Here is a 17,278-nt window from a genome sequence, read left to right as displayed (position 1 = left end):
AGAATCTCTGTGCCTCCATCTCACACTCCAAGTAGGGGTGGATCAGGAGGCGACTGGAGAAATTTGCTTCCAAAGGCCCACTGTTTAGAGATTGATCTGTTTGGTGTACCAAGGGATACCTGTATTTAGAGACACGGGAATACAAGACAGATCCTGACCTGTTTCCTTCTATTTCCAACTGAGAATTACTGGGCACCTTCTCCACGTTACACCTGCGGTAGAGTAGAAAGAACACTACAGTCAGAAGACCTGGGTTCTTGTCCCAGCCCGGCTCCTTCCTCCTAGGTTGGGCGACCTTGGGTAATTCATTTTATTGTCCAATCCTCAGACTCCTCACCTGCCTGCCTTGCCTACCTCGTAGGATTGTGGGAAGATCACATGTGGTTATATTAGGTACCTCTTTCTGAAAAAAATACATACAGTTCTCCAGAAATTAAAAAAAAAAAGAATTTCCTAACCTCTCTGGGACTTTTCTTGCTTCTCTCAAACACATAAATGCCCGCTATCTCTGGTCCCATTTCCCTCACACGTTATACATGGGCGTTAGGGCACATGGTCTATCCTTCGTTCAAAGCAATGGAAGACAGGCAGCGTTTGCTGTGGGGGGACAGGGGCGAGGGCGCGTGGCGTATGATCTTAAGAGAGTAGCTTTGGCCTATCCGAGTCTAGCTCCTCATCTGTAAAAGGGGGTAATACTTACCTCAGAATGCTGTTCTGAAAATTAAACATGATACTGTACTCTGTTACAGCAGCCAGCACATAGAGGGTGTCCCAAACAACAGCCAAACTTGATTTCTGAACACCATCTAGGTAGTTGGCTCTACTTCCCAGAACTCTGTTCTTTTCGAATAGATCACTGAGCTCATGCTCATCAACTGGAAATGACAATAACCCAGCACCTGAGGTCTTTGGCCCTTCCACGGGCCTGTGGGAAGCCTCTTCAGTTGAGGATTTTGAAACTGCTCCATCGATGTCCCTTTGTGTGGTGGCAGGGAAGCAGCTGACAGCTAGGACACATCTTGGGAAAACCCTCCATCCCATCTACATATTACTCCAGGGAAAAATGGCACCTTTGGGGTACACGGCCTACATCTGGCCACTCACAAATCCCTCCTTGGAGCCAGTGCCCACTCTGCCTTAGGAGGGCGGGAGGCATTGCAGAGAAGGCAAAGGACACACTGAAGAACGGCGGGGTGGAAGTGCATGCTGTACCCGCAATACAGAGAGTGAGTTGGAGTGTCTGAGATATAAGGCAGACTCGGAAAGGGAAGTTGGGAAGGTCGCTAGGGCCAGATTGTGGAAGACTATCTTTCCCATGGTAGGAAGTCTGATTATCACTGGGTAGGCAGCGGAAAGCTACTGAAAGTTCTTAAGTAATAGTATGACACAATCAGCTAGGTGCCTCGGAAAGAAGGCAGGAGGAACAGCAGACTGGAGGCAGGGAACACAGGCAGTGTGCAGCTCTTCGGGGCCAGGCCATGACGGTAAGGGCCTAAAGAAGACAGTGCGTGAGGAGGCAGAAGGAGGGGTGTGTGGGAGAGACCTTGTGAGTGTGTTGAGAGAACTCTGTATTTGAGTGCATGTCAGGAATAAGATATAGAACTGGGACCACTTTTACCATTGCACATTTGGGACCTTGGGGTGACGAGGGTGTTAACCAAGGGGATACAGAAGCCAAAACAGACCATGTGGTTTCAGAATGTGTAAGAGTGAAGGAAGAGAACTTTGGGAATGACAAAATACTATCTTAGACATTTTACAGAACATACTGTAAATAAGTCGGAGAAAGATGGGCATGGTTCTATGATCTGAGACTCACGGAGATTAAAATTCACCAGGGATGCAAGGCTCTGAACAAAGGAGATGCCAGCAGAATAATTTCAAATGATTCTGATAAGGAGTACATGGGGACAGACCTACACAGTAGGTCAGTAATCTGATCAGCTAGGAAAAAAAAAGTACAAACAAAAAAACCCCAAACAACAAAAAAGAACACTAAATAATGGAATGGATATGACTTTAAAAATGCACGTTACTACAAATCTATTTGGAAAGGCAGTCTGAACACTGTATAAACAGTCTGCCTTCAACGGAAGCCTCAGCATGACGACAGTGTGGGAAAGCCTTCGATACAGTGAATTCCCAAATGCATTTCGGGTAAAGCACTTTGGAGAGAAAACCTTGGAACAAGGCATCAGTTTTTAATAAGAACCCTTCCCTTCTGGAGAATGGGTTGACTATATATGGGCCTTCAAAACAGCTCAGCCTTACTCAAAATGAAGGAAATGCTATAAATGACTATTATGTGTGTGTGTGAGGAAGACTGGCCCTGAGCTAAGATCCACTGCCAATTTTCCTCTTTTTTTTGCTTGAGGAAGATTAGTCCTGAGCTAACATCTGTGCCAATCTTCCTCTACTTTGTATGTGGGATGCCTCCACAGCATGGCTGATGAGTGGAGTAGGTCTGCACCTGGGATCTGAACCTGTGAACCTGGGCCACTGAAGTGGAGTGTGCAGAACTTTAACCACTCGGCCACAGGGCTGGCCCCCAAGAAATGACTTTTAAGTGTGTACAGGAACTAAAGTACACTGAGTCTTGGGTTTATAGTATACTAAATTGTTGGAAAGGTGCTGTAACATAATGGAATGAAATGTGGGCACTCTTTCCCAGGTAAATGTCATTATGATAATATAATTTTTTTCCTAAAAGTGACCATAAACACAAGATGTCATCATATCCTCATGTAACAGGCTCATGAGACCCCTCCTTCCCTGAATTCCCCAGGCCGGCTGCCTGCTCAGTAACATCCAGTAGGGGGGCTCTCTCTTCCGGTGCACAGTGAGCAGGTGGGGGCAAGTACTGTGACTTTTCTACCCTCTGGTCCTATTCAGCGGTTCAGGGCTGGAAATAAGGGAGAAATGCAATAAACATTTCCAGGATGAATGAATGATGAATAAGCTGAGGCTTTCCGCCATTCCTAGAGATACATTATCAGTGTTTATTCAAATAGGGGCAAGAAGACAGTCCTGGTTCAGGGAAGAGAGCAGAGCCTGAAAAATGTCAGGGAGGAAGGAGCCTGGCGGTTGGCTGCCACCCCTGCCAGTCCACTATGTGCCAGGGCTGTGTCCACCAATCAGACAGGCCAGGCAGATATCTCCCGCCTCCCACTCTGCGTACCTGTGTCCATCCTCAAAGCTGGACCTGAAGTCCAAACTCTTTGCAGACAGTAAGGCCAGTCTTTGTGGAATGCTCTTGCTACAGTCTTTGAACAACTATTAGAGAGGGAGGAGGTGACAATAATCTCCTCATATCCTGTTTCCAGATCCTTCAGGAAGGAGAACGATGCTCGTATTTGAAAAGCAAGGTGTAATAAACGTCGATAGGAGAGTTGATAGAAAGGGCATATCAGGACGCTTCAAATGAGTTCAAGTATCCAGTTGCAAACTAATTACATCCTGAAAGAGCATGTGGATTGCTTCTGCTATAATGTTTAAGAAATCACAGAGAATAGAAATGGAATCAGAAGACCAGAGATAAGCAAATGTCCCAATTTCAAAATGAGAAAGGAAACTTGAGACGGCCATGCTTGATGCTGACCCTTGGTAAAAATTTAGCAGAAATTATTCAGATGCCACAGGACTATTTAGAGAAGATAAATAACATCATTAAGTACCAGTTGGGGGTCTCTTAGAAAAATTCATGGCAAGCTAACCTCATTTCATTCCTTCGGCAGGGTTTCTAGGCTGACAGATTGGAGGACACATATGATGTATCTTAGTTTTAGCCTTTCTTGATAACCTTGAGGAAGGATAGATAAATATGGGTGACATGATAGCATGGTCATATGAGTTCACAGATGGTTAATCAACTTTAAGGATTACTGGTTAATAAATTCACGTCAACCTGAAGCGATTTTCAGGGGCATGTTATAGAGACCTGTCCTTTGCCCTTTAGACGTCTCTCAGCAATAGCTTCTAGTAAGTCTTTGGATGATTAAAAAAAAACTTAGGAAGACAAATAACCATAATTTTTCTGAAAAGGCATAAAAATTCAGTGTTACATCAATAGACTAGAATAACGGGACAAAAACCATTTAAGATGGAACTGTACAGGGATAAGAACAAAACCAGTAGATACAGGTTCAAAAAACCAAATGCTTAGTTGAAGGCTAACCTTGGCAGCATTCATGTGAGAAACGAGCTATGTGTATGTTTTGAGGAGTGGGTGACTGTCAACAAGTCACGTGTCCAACATGAGTTAACTCTATGTCAAGGTTGTTGGAAAAACTTAACACGCTCTTGAATTATATTAACAGAATTTTGGTGCCCAGAATAAGGAAGCTAAACACCCTGCAATTAGCTGTCAGAATACATTTGGAGTTCAGGGTGCCATGTTTTAAATAGGACACTAATAAAGTAGAATGTGCTTAAGGGTGGGGACAAGGATGGGGAAAGCGTAGGTACCACTCAGATAGCAAAGTGAGGTGTTTCAACATGAAGGAGAATGTCCTGAGGTGGATGTATCTATAAATATTTTCAAGGGCATTTCTTGAAATGAGAACAGATTTACTCTGAAGCTACAAGTAGAACAAATAGCTAAAAGTTAGCAGGCTGTATCCATTTTCCTATAGGAAACGGCTATTGTGTTTAGAGCTGTGTTTCAGGGTCATGACCTGCCTCCTAACACAGGGAGTTAGTAGTTGGAAGAGTCCACATGGAGGGTGGACGCTGACCTGCCAGAGGGGATGGGGGGGCACACCTGGGTTGTGTGGAAAGTTGGACCAGGTAGAGCTAAAACCCCTCCCAACATTAAGAATCCTTCTAGGAATCTCTCTCTCTTTTATCCAAGTAACTATAAGCCATGTCCCTAGACTTGGAACAGCCCTACCAGACCCTACTCTTCACCGCCTTATTCTATGTGTCATCCCAGGGGCAATTTTAAAGAGTACAAATGCAAATTAGGCCAACTCACTTTTCAAAGAAATAGAGAATCTTAGGTTAAATATTACATAAACTGAGAATATGATTTTTAAAAGCCTTCTACAGAAGTAGAAAACAAAGCAAGCTTAACAAGTCAAAACAAAGCCTTCCAATACTACTCGAAATACAGTTTTCTATTTGGGGAAATAAGATGGTGGGAATGAGCAGCAACAGGCCAGCATACCCCAGCAGCAATTACTGCAGACAGACGTTACACTGATGAATCAAATGAACTTACTGGCTCTTTGGGGTCACGTTTTTAAAAGTATCCTTTTCCTTTTTTTTTTAAAACAGCCCTGACACTGAAAACAAAAGCAATAAATAGATGCTTAAATTACCCCAGTTCTTAAAAAAAAAAAAGATACATCTGTCCCAGAATCATGCAAGAAATTTGAAAAAACTGTTTCATGAGAGCTAATTAATTCTTATATTTCAGTTAAATATAGATGGCAGTTCTTATTTAATACACTGCTAATGTGCACGACTGTCAGAGCTCTAACATTTGACTGAGGTGATGGGCGGGAGATTCGTACAGGTGGTATTTCTTTCCCAGGTAGGCTGAGTTACTATATTAGTAGCTGACTTTAATGGTGCAAAAATCTTAACACATGGAGAGGTACATTTCCCAGCAGCATTTTCCAAAACCAACCAAAAATATGACAACGTAGCTAATTAAGGCCCTCCTAATTTGAGTGCCTCCTACTTGAGTACCAAGTTTGGTAAGAGACACAAAAAATATAAATAGAGTAAAGTACTTTTTCTAGAGGATTACTAACATGAAATATACATGAAACACGCAGCGGTGGGAAATTCAGTACATGCTCTCCGCGACGTACCTAAACGTGGCAGCTAATAGAATGGATCTTACGAGGATACTGTGCAAGGAAAAGTAAAATAAGGAAGCAAAGAAATAAATAAAACCAGAAAAAGGGAGAAAAGAAAACTACTCAATGTCTGCATGCTGAAATATTTAAATATCCTTTCCCTACAGTACAATTAAAGATGTGCTCAATAATCAGGGCCTGTGAAACTTCGTTTTTCTGTTTCTGGAAATAAATAGATGGAAAAAAAACAGCAAGGACGCTTACTTTATAGTGCTCAGAGCTCCATTCACCCACCTGATTAGCTATAAATAGCCTAAAAGGCTGATTATTAATAATTAAACTGTTCAGAGAGCTTGGATTGTACTAACTCACCGAATCCCCCTAACTCCTCTAGAGGCAGGTACCGTATTTACTCCATTTTGTGGATGAGGAAACTGAGGCCCTGGGAGGGTAAGTAAATTGTCCAACTGTCCCACAGGCAGGATGCTGGTGTCCCGATTCAAATGCAGGTAGTTAAACCCAGACTAAAGCTGGTGCTTTCAACTCCTGTGCTATGCTTAGCTGAGGCTGAAGGGGTATAACCCGACTACTCTCTACCTTGGGGTGGTTTCTAGGAAAGCAGTCAGCCCATAGCTGTGGACATCAGGAAGTCACAAACGCAGAAGGCTGTGGCGCCAGTAGGTGATATAAATGTGTGAAGTGGGCCAGGTGTGGAAAGCATGGATGATAAATGGCACACTGATGAGATGACAGTGAGGGATGGGGACTGCAACTAACCAGACGTTGATGGCCTGCAGAGAGGGCAGCCACTTCTTCACGCCTACTGACTGTGACCTCAGGGAAAGGGAGATAGAGTACTGCCAGAGTTTTAGGTTTTTCAAAAAGGGGAGTAAAAAACCTCTGAAGTTTTATAAGAAATCTCTCCAGTTCTGTGTGTATATGCTTTTTTTTTAAATGATGTTAAACTTGAAATACACCAATCTGTTGGCAATATGCGGTCCACTGGCTAGTGACGTCTTCTACACCATTAAAGAGGAGTATGGCCATCCCCTGGAATAAAAGGCCTGGCCTCTAAACCTCCAAGGACTGTCTTGGCTCTTCTCAGCGTTACCACGGCCCTGGACTGACACAGCAGGTCATGAACAAAATGCCAGTCAAATATCAAGGCACACCTGGTCAAAGAAAGGGACAGCTCGCTCTTCCGAGACAAAGGTAAAAAAGTCAGAGGTATATGCAGAGCGATACCCTCGACTTATTTTTCTTTACACCAGGGGCTGGCAAAAGAAGGCGTAATTGTCCAAGCTGGCTTCCTGGAAACTGTCGCTGCCTGAGGCAAATCTACCAGTCGGGCTGTGGGGGGGAACAGAAACTTGACAGACAGAGACTGATTCTTGGTTTACAAGGAAGTTTGCATGTTGACTCTAGGCAAAGAATGGACTCCTGGCCAAATTTTCCTTCCTGGATAGGTGTCATTCCCCTGTGTCAATGAATAACTTCAAACCCAATATAATGGGGCTGCCCTTTGTGGCCACTTCAGAATTCTCAAAGGGGATGCACTTTTTTAAAAAAAAAGGAAAACAGTAAAATAGAGGAAGCAGGGAATCTAAGAGACCTGGTAGGTAAAGGGGGGCAAGAAATTCTGACCCTTTCACACACATCTGCTCCTACCCACCTTTCACCATTTCTGAAAACTCCTTTTATTGTTAGTGCCGTCAAGTCTGATTCCGACTCCTAGCGACCCTGTGTACAGCAAACTCCTTGCAGATAATACAACAAAGACTTAACAATGAAACCCCAGGGTGGAAAGTTTCTTGTTTTTTATACTACTTAATCTCTATAATGAGGTTTCCTTCCTGGAATAAAACATGCACTAAAGTCATAATGAAAAACCAAAATCGTAACTTAGTTATTTGTGCTGAACACTTCCTGGTATGCAGGGCAACACGAGCAAATGTCAAAAACTTGGGGTAACTAAAAACTAATTCATACCACTACGCAACTTCTAGAAATAAAATGTTTAATTGTTTTGTTTCCTATCAATTTTTCAACTGGAACGAGTTGTGATCTTCCTGTTAAAAATGCATCACATGATTATCAAGTTGAAACCAAATCAACTAAGCAAAATGTAGTCTAACTAGTTTATTTAGTGTATAGGGCTGGCCGACACCATAAAACATCTTTGCTTTGGTTTTCAAATAATTGTTCATGGTTTAAAATAGTCTGGGGACAGTGTCCAGTACAGATTTCTCAACATTCACATTCAAAAGTTCCATGAAAGACAGGTAAATCTGCTGAAATACCATGTTGTCTATGTAGTGTTCTTAAGAACAAGGAGATGGCTCAAAGAACTGCTCAGAAATTCAAGTGTGTTGGAAGGAAAGAAGGAACAGTATTTTTGGTGAAGCATCTCTCTGGTTTTAAACAGAGTCTTAACATGAAATATTTACCATAAAGTGCTAGGATTCTTCTTTCTCTAACAACTCAATCCAAAAGTACAATTTCACTCCATCGTTCTAATCCTTTCATTTAAGTGACGGTATTTCAGAGATCCTTAAGAATCCTTCTCCAGTTTAGATTTTTTTAAGATTTTGTAATTTAAACTCCTGTTTCCAAATATCTTAAATAATACATGGTAAAACAGCACACAAAATAGCAATGGTGGCCATTTTGAACATGGCGCAAGGTTACTGATACCTTTGGGGCAGAAGCCATGAAACAAAAGTAGAAAGAACTTTAAACCCCCAGAGTACACCCTCTTAGGTCTTGCTTTTTAGGTAGCATCACTTATGGTCCCGGTAAAGATGATGAAGGTGAAAGAAGGAACACTGACCTGTCTTTGTAGTTTATCACAGTATCGATGATAGCATTCATCTGCTTTGTCAGTTTGGGGGGATTTGGTGATAGTTTCTCAGCTGGAGGACGGCCTCTTCTCTTCTTAGCCTTTTCCACATCCTCTTTCGCAGGATCTTTATCCACATTTCTTCGTCTTTTTCGCTTCTTTAGCCGTACCTCCTCTTCCATTTCTTCCAAATTGCCGTCTTCAATGGCCTGTTAATAGGGAACGAAGGAAAAAATTCAAGACAAGAGAATAACCAAATACAAAAAACCAAAAAAAACACGTTTGAATAGTTAGACTAAAATGAAACAAACTAACAAAAAAAATAAAAATAAAAGGTAACAATTATCAGTGGAGTAAGAAGAAAAATGGAAGACCACCATACTGGATAAATGCATCTTTAACCCAAGTCTGTTTCATGAGCAAAATATGCTGAAGGCCTGAAACACTAAAAGAATGTGACAAATACAGAAAGATCTGTATATTTAAGTGTCTGAAGATAACTGAATCCAAATGAAATTTTAGCTCAATATAAGAAAAAGACCTTAATTGTCCCTTTACTGTAGGAGGGTAATAAGTAAAACAAAAAAAAAAAAGATGGGCGAAGAAAAAAATTTCCCTGAGAGTGCGTCCTTACAATAGTCATATAAGCTTTAACCTTTTCTTCTTGGAGGTTTTACATCAATTTTCATGATTCACAACATAAATCAAAATTCCATCCAGATTTTGTTCTAACGTAGCAATTAGTAAACAAGGAAACGGGGAACTAAGTACAAAGCCACATTCCTTGGTAAACGCACTTAAATCATCCGAGAGAGAACACACACACTCACAAACAACAAACACTTTTTTCCAATTACCTGCAAACGCTTGCTTTAAACCAGAGCCAGCAGCACTAATGCAGAGAGATAATAAAATAGCTATAAAAACAACCAGGTATAAAAGAAACCTGTTCATAAATGGCTAAAAGATCCATGTGACAGACCCAGAAGTTTAAACTTTTTTTTTTCCTGGTAAATCTCAAAACTTAAGAAAAATAAAGGGATAAAAAAAAACTGCAAAGGAAAAAAACGCAGATAAAAGAAGATTCTAACCATGGAAAAGAAATTTTGTTTTTAAATCTTTAAATTATATTTCACGATTGCTTTCTCACGCAAAATAACTGATGTTATTTGCTCCTCGTGCCTCCCAATATTGCCTCCAGTATGCAAATGCTGATCAATCCTTTCTCGTAGCTGAAAGAGCTCTAATCATAAGGCAATTACCTTCATTTCTCCACAGCACCAAACATGGCTAATATTTATGATCATGTGAGTATAACAATCAATATAAAGAGTGATTACAGCTCAGACATAATTTCTTTCACTTGTGTACAATGCCTCCTGAAAAAGAAAGGTTTTGTGAAGAAAACCTGGTGCAGAACACAAAACAACCTGGCATGTTAAAAATGCCAGTGGGATTAAAAAAAAAATGTTTTCTATGCATCTTCCAATGTGCAAACCCACAGAAGCAACATGCACACAGACAGAATCCTAAGGGACAGTCTGAGCCTAGGCCTTAATAATCAAAAGACAATTTCCATCACGATCCTACAGTGTTCAGATAACCACTATGAAGGAGGCGAGATCTAATGAGTTATGAGGAAAAAAGGAAAAAGAAAAAAAAAAAAAAGCTCCACGTTATTTCATTAATATTCATTTGCCTAAAAGCAGGACACCCACTATACAGCTAAACACACTGCAGCTAAGCGAAGATTAAGAAAAGGAAATTGTCCCGAAAATCTTGGAGGCTGAACATGCTAATAATAAATACAGCATGCAAGGCTGTCAACAGTTAATGGTATTGCTCTCCTCTAGTACCCAGTCGCACACAGAAATACGGAGAACACCGGCTTTTGATGTGTTACACACCTACACATGCCTGGGATGTCGTTCTACTGAATCTTCAAGACGGCAACGAAAAAGGATATTTACCTTACCACTATCAGCAGGCCGGCTATCGGAAATCACAGTTAGTGGGGATAAAATTAACAAGCCAGCAAAGCAGCGAGCTGCTAGTCTCTTCATCAGCTGATCAGGAAAAAAAAGAGAGCTGGGGAAAGGCTATGTTTTCATATACAAGTAATTTTATTTTACTGAAAATTTAATACTGAAACGATTGTGGATACTCAAATCTGCTGTTTCATTCTAGCTGCTACTACAAGGCCCGAAGCCTTCCTCCTTCAGCCTGTTTTAATATTGACAACTACTTATCATATTTTTTTTCCCCCTTATTATTCCAGGCAGCAGAATTAGAGATTTTAGCTCAGGTGGTTTCTACTTCTTACTCGCCTCTTAACAATTAAGCCAATCAGAAAACAAATTAATATTCAAATTTAGTTTAAAAAATGAAAACAAGGTATGCTTTATTTTGGGTATTTTAAACCTCATTTTAGTGCTTTTTAAAAAAAAATAGGCTGCATGGTTTCGAAGCAGTCTCAGATGGATTTTTTTTGGAATAAAGGAATTTTTTTTCATTAAACCCATGTAAGTAAAAGCAATGTGCATGTTCTCAAGTTCAAATATTTTAATACAAATGTTATTCTTCTCTTTAAAAGAAAATCCCGAAGAACTGATACTTCACTTTCAGTTTCATGCTGTAAATTTTTTCATTGTTTTTCTTTGCAGTGGGATAAATGAAGAGGGGGAAGTTGTGAAAAGGGTATTTCTACTCTCACCCTCCCTTAATTTTGAAAAAAAGGAACAAAGCATAACCTTGTGATATTTGGACTTTTTAAATCTCTTAAATCTGTGAGTAACCTAAGAAGCAAAAACAAATTGAATGGCAAAAAGAACTAGTGAAACCATTTTTATTACAAATGCTAATACGTGCAGATTCTTATTAAATTTTAGGTTTTGGAATCACAAGGAAATAGACAAAGTACTGATCATTATTCCCCTTAAATTAAGGTTTTATGCAGGAATGCAGAGAGCTACAAAGCATCTGCCCCCTCCCCAAAGACCCCAAACACATCCATATGCAGTGCTTTATGCCCAGGGCTTTCTAAGGGTCTTTTTCTAATGGAAATCAATTCACGAAATATTTCCCAGTGCTTTTCGCACTTCCAGAGGAGAACGAGATCACTCCTGCCTGTAAGTCAAATTATTCACGGAAATTTAAAACTGTTCTTTTATTTAAAAAAATTATTTATTAAACTGGCTTAACTGACTCAACTCAGGGCTGGGGGGGGGAGGGCCACACAAAAAAAGAAACTTGCTACACAATGCTAAAGTACTACCCCCAAAAGAATTCCCTTCCAAACCTTTTACCAGCACAATAATGAAATAAATCACAGAAGCAAACCCCCAGTTTCCGACTGGTGACGTGTTGCGCAAGAGTGCGAGCCCTAATTCAACATACAGACGGCTCCCATGCTGAACTGCCTCTAGATTTAATGAAGTGAATAGGAAGGAAGTCGGGGGGGAAAAAAAGTGTACAAATAAGAAATTAACACTTTCCTTCCCTACCCAAACGGTGAGATACAACTACAGCGAAGTTTGGTGAGGCACTTCTTTTCTTAAAGGCACACTGCACCCGTTTGGCTCCGGATGTCCCTGAAAAAACCCTGACGGTGTTGAAAATCCCAGCCAAGTTAAAAGAGTTAAGCATATTTCTGCCTGCTTCTTTCCTGAATGAAGCTGGGAATTACTCCGTCCTCCACTGGATGGCAACCTTTTTTTCCACCCTTCTTTTTCTCTTTGGAATTTTTCTTTTTTTTAAAGAATACATTTTCATGACACAGGATGTGCACCAACAAGATACAGACCGGCTCCTTCTTCAATTAGTTCTTAAGAAAGCGGTGTGCAGGATCTCATAATAAAATGCAGGAGACGGTCGCGCGCTATTAACTGTTGCAGAGGAAACAGTTTGCAGCTTGCAAAGCACATGGCAGACCTGGGAATCGGCCACACATGGGTCCAGTGGTGCCCCTCTCTGTCATCCCGATGCATTCTACGTCTTTTAATGAGAGATGGACGGTCCAAAAAGTCGGCATTTATCCTTGTTCTTCTCAACCCGCGGTGTAATGAGGTACGATTATACATGACTTCATAATACCACACAGCAGAATGGAGCCATGACTATGAATAGGTAAACGGGGACAAGCAAACAACAAACCACAAGCCAACTCCGGCGCATTGTGCCACCGTGGTTGCCATTCATTCCTAACTCAGCATCTCCACGTCCACCAAGCAGTGTGGCACAGCCCTTACCGTGGAACAGACCATGTCAGGGCAAACTGAAAGGAGCGATTCGAAAGACACTGAGACGATGCATGGGAAATTTCCTGGATGTGAAATGGGGACTTGATCATTCTAATGCTTAACTCTGATATTTAAATACCACATTTCTGCCCTCTGACACATTCTCTTTTTCTCTCTGCAGGTCCTCCTGCCTTAGAAGCTCTAACTGGATTCGAGAAGAGGACCCTAGGGTGCTGCTGGGGGTGTGGGTGCAGTCACAGAGTTGAGGGCACAGCCTTAAAGAATGCCAGTTAAGACAATTACAGGGCAATACTGCTGTTTCCTGTGGACCGCTCACACATCTCTAAACTTGATCCCAGTATTCTGGGAGGCTTAGCCTCAAGCCCTGCTGAGGCTCTGGAAGCCAACAATATAGGTAATGATCCCCTAAACAACCAGAGCAGCGGCAGAAGCAAGCAAAAACAAAGTGGGATTTTTCAGAAAATTTAAGATTTCATGTATGCAAAACTTTCTGAGGCATATTTAACGATGGCAATAAAATTGCACATGGAGTTCTTGCCCAAAATGACACATCATTTTAGTCACTTGGTTTAATAAAGACTGTAGCACGTTTGGGCACAGAATTTCAGACTCAGGGCCTTGGACAATTATAAGTTTTCGATGATGACCACCCCCCAAAACAAACTCTTAGAAGAGTATGCATAAAGTCCAATTCCCTAAGGTGAAATGAGCCAGACAGAAAAGGACAAATATTGTATGATTCCACTTATATGAGAAAGAAGAACCGTGGTTACTAGGGGTGGAGTGGAGGGGGGAGGGGCAGTTACTGATTAATAAGCACAGAATTCCAGTTTGGATGATGAAAAAGTTCTGGAGTGGATAGAGGTGATGGTTGTACAACAATGTGCTGAAATGCACACTCAGAATGGTTAAAATAGCAAATTTTGTGTTATGTGTGTTTCACCACACACAATAAAGTCCCTGGGGTTTTATTTTCTCTAAATATTAAGGAAAAAACCCCAACTGCACGTTCATACATGTCCCTACCACCTTGACACACAGCACACAATACTAGTGAAATCTTGCTAGCTTTATGAACTCAAACCTTACTGCATTTCAACAGGTGGCATGTTCAGTCTTGTCCTTGCCAAGGACTAGAAGCCTTTTCAAAAATCCTTATTCATTCAAATGTTATTAAGGAAATATCCATGATGTAAGAAAATACCTTTATATAGGACATATCTATTCACAAACTTTATAATTTTGTTAACAAATGCCTCAAATATTCAGGGAAGGAGATGAGTTGATCTGAAGGCGAAAGCTTTTTTTTTTTTTTGCAGGGAAAGATTCACCCTAAGCTAACATCTGTAGCCAATCATCCTCCGTTTTTCTTCCTTTTCCCCCCACTAAAGCCCCAGTGCATGGCTGTGTATAGTTGTAAGTTCTTCTGTGTGAGTTGCTGGCACAGCACGGCTACTGACAGACAAGTGGTGTGGTTCCGCGCCCATGAACTGAACCTGGAGGCCCAAGTGGAATGCGTTGAACTCTAACCATTAGGCCATCAGTGCTGGCTTGCAAAGGTTTTTGTTTTTTTAGCATATTTTGTTTTTTCTTTTTCACTGTGGTACAGTTAACCAATGGCATATTAATTCAACAGACTCTCATTCCTTATTTCACTCATTTGTCAGGCAACTTGGGTGCCACCTGCACTCCCGGCTCTCCCCAAGTTGGAGACAGAAATGCACGATGCTGGCCATAAAGGGGAAGTGACTGGAGACCCAGCTTAACTGAGTTTCTGGTACAGTGAGATTTTCAGCTTCTTGTTCAACACTTTAGATCACTTTTGCAAAAACGAACCAAGTCTCTCTCTTTCCCCCTAATGGCATAAGGAAATTAGGGGGAAGAAGAGAAAAGGGGAGCCGCAGCTCACACAACAGAGATAAGGCAAATTAGTACACTATTTCAGATAGAAGCGATTTAGGATTAGGAAGAGGAAAAAAATTATAGGGTATATAAAAATCATTTCAGCTACAAGGTCAACCAAGTATCTTTTGGGCAGTAATAAGCATAATACTCTATTCCGAGAATGACTTTTAAATTTAGCAGTGGGTGCCCCCAATACCTGGAACTGTAGACCCTACTGCACTACAAGCATAATGTATTGATACCCTTATTCTAAAAAGTTAGGCACACACTACGCTCCAGCTCTCTTGGATGAAATCAGTCAAAGAACCTGAGAGAATTTGCCAGACTGCAGGAGGCTTAGAGAAACAATGGAGAATTAAAGAGTAGTACAGTTCTGCTTTCTTACCCCGAGACCATTTATCCATTTACTATCAACTCATAACACAACCAGGAGCTCCACCCACTTGTCTCCTGTGCAGGGCTTCTCAAGGAGGCCTGGGCCACCTATGGACTTCAGGGTTCTTGGTAGAAAAAAGGGAAGAAATGCCAAAAGAAGGTAACAGATTGTGGTATAATTTCAGTGCTTAAAAAGAATAACTCGTTGCTTTTGAGATAGGTAAAATACAATGATTCTGAGTATAACCTCATTGGGAGATGATGCCAAATGGCGAATTGGAGGCACTTGAGCCAAATAAATGGTTTTCTTCTGGGCTCCCTGTGATAGGCCATAGGGGAGGAACAGAGCCCTGAACCAGGTTTACACACTACAACCTGACAAGTTCTCTGGTCTATGCACTGTGGTTAAAAGTATCAAGTTCTAATGAGAAGGCGGATGAGCGTAGGTACTCCTTCTGCCTGAGGCAGATGCAAAGAAGGCCATTAGTACCCGAATTACAAGGTAGGAGAACACACATAAAACAACACCAAGAATCAAAAGCTCAGTAGTTTGAGGCTACCTGATAGAGGAAAGAAATAGCCTCAATGTCAATAAATCTTAAGATACACGGCATCACCAATACATCTATTACTTCTGCTATTACTACCAGGAGCAGTAGCAGCAGCAGCAGCAGCTAACACACACTGTTTCTACGTTGCCAGACACTCAACTTTTTACCTGCATTTGCTCATTTAATCCTCATAATGACCCAATGAGGTAGGTACCATTATTCTCCTCATTTTACAGATGAGGAAACTGAGGCACCGAGAGATGAAGCATCTTACTCCAGATCATACAAAAGGAAGTCGCAGAGCCAGGCTTGACTGAACTCAGAGTTTGGCGGCATAAAACATACCCTTAGCTAGCATGCTATTCTACTTTACAGCACAAAGGATGACTCTGAGCTATCAGGAAAAGGCTAAATTATGCTTGCTAGGCTTAGGGGAATAACGCAAGTAAAAACATAACATGATGCATCTTAGGAAGACTTCCAGCTAAGACCACACACACACACGCACACACACACACACACGCAGTGCTCACTTTGCACAAAATGTGGACCATAAAATTGACGATGCAGGTTGAAACTGTACAAAGCCATTTTAATAATCAATGGGAAAATTATGATTGTTCCACGACCTTTACAAATTTATGTCAAAAACATTAAACTCTCATTGTTGATTATACACGTACAGGGAAAGGAAAAACATCGTAAAATGAATATTTAGTACACTAATTTAGAACATTAGAAATATTGCACCTTAAAATCTTTTTTAAACTTAACAAGAGTATTTGGACAATGCTTGGCTTCCTCTTCTCATCAAATAACTTATGAAATGGAGTGAACGTCTTTTCTATGCCTTGGCAAACAGCCAAGGAGCAGCTTCCAACATTCTATCCTTTGCCCTTTCAATGTAGTGAAATATCTCAGAGTTCCTTTAATTTGAAGGTTTTTTGCTGGTGTCACTTCCTCTGGGACATCTTCATTCTTTTATTCAGAACCAGTTTCCTCCTTTATGTCGGTAAGTTCACCTACACTAAGTTCCTCTGGATGAATATATCGAGTCCCTCCTTTAAGGCCACTTTGCCGTCCTGTATCTTTCTTCGCTTAAGCTCTTGATAGGATTGTCGTCCAAAAAAAAGACGTCTCATCAGCAGTAAATATTTGATGATGATCCTCATAACCACCTGCCTTACCTAATCCTTGGAACCCGGGTGCAAATGTCACAGCAGCGCCCTTATCTGCCTTGGCAGCACCACCAGCCTGCTCAGCGGGAACCAATTCATGCTGACTTCCGAAAGGGTGAAACCAGCCTTTACTGGCAGTAAAATGTTCTTCTCCAGTCTCCTTGTAATTACCATATTCTTTCAACCTGGCAACTAACTTCAGTGCTTAGGCCTGAACACTAGCCAAACTGATTGGAATTTTTTATTATAATTGTCAATCTAAAGCAAATGCTCAAATTCAACCATAAGTGGCTTTATGTTCCTAGTGCAATTTAAACTAAAATATGTTGAGGTGACTTTAGCTTGTTTTTTATTCAATGGACTTTTT

The 17,278-nt window shown here is 41.1% G+C and overlaps 1 protein-coding gene across 10 annotated transcripts in view; it reads right to left on the bottom strand.

Annotated features, from left to right (window-relative positions):
• SMARCA2 (SWI/SNF related BAF chromatin remodeling complex subunit ATPase 2) overlaps positions 1-17,278 on the bottom strand; it is a 166,781-nt gene that overhangs the window by 23,655 nt on the left and 125,848 nt on the right. For 5 of the 10 annotated variants that reach the window (XM_044756940.2, XM_070495812.1, XM_070495813.1 and 2 more), the window contains exons 28-29: positions 8,635-8,852; positions 159-212 (exon numbers count right to left, since the gene is read on the bottom strand). In XM_044756940.2, the coding sequence (XP_044612875.2) occupies positions 159-212; positions 8,635-8,852 (272 nt within the window). Of the gene's footprint in view, positions 1-158; positions 213-8,634; positions 8,853-10,613; positions 10,710-11,941; positions 12,088-17,278 lie in introns of those variants that run through there. The other 5 variants (XM_070495815.1, XM_070495816.1, XM_070495818.1 and 2 more) reach the window with 5 other exon arrangements.

This window comes from Equus asinus, chromosome 23, assembly GCF_041296235.1.
Source record: "Equus asinus isolate D_3611 breed Donkey chromosome 23, EquAss-T2T_v2, whole genome shotgun sequence".
In the NCBI taxonomy this organism is placed as follows: domain Eukaryota; kingdom Metazoa; phylum Chordata; class Mammalia; order Perissodactyla; family Equidae; genus Equus; species Equus asinus.
Note: the sequence above shows the minus strand (reverse complement) of the source record. Positions and strands in the feature narration are given on the sequence as shown.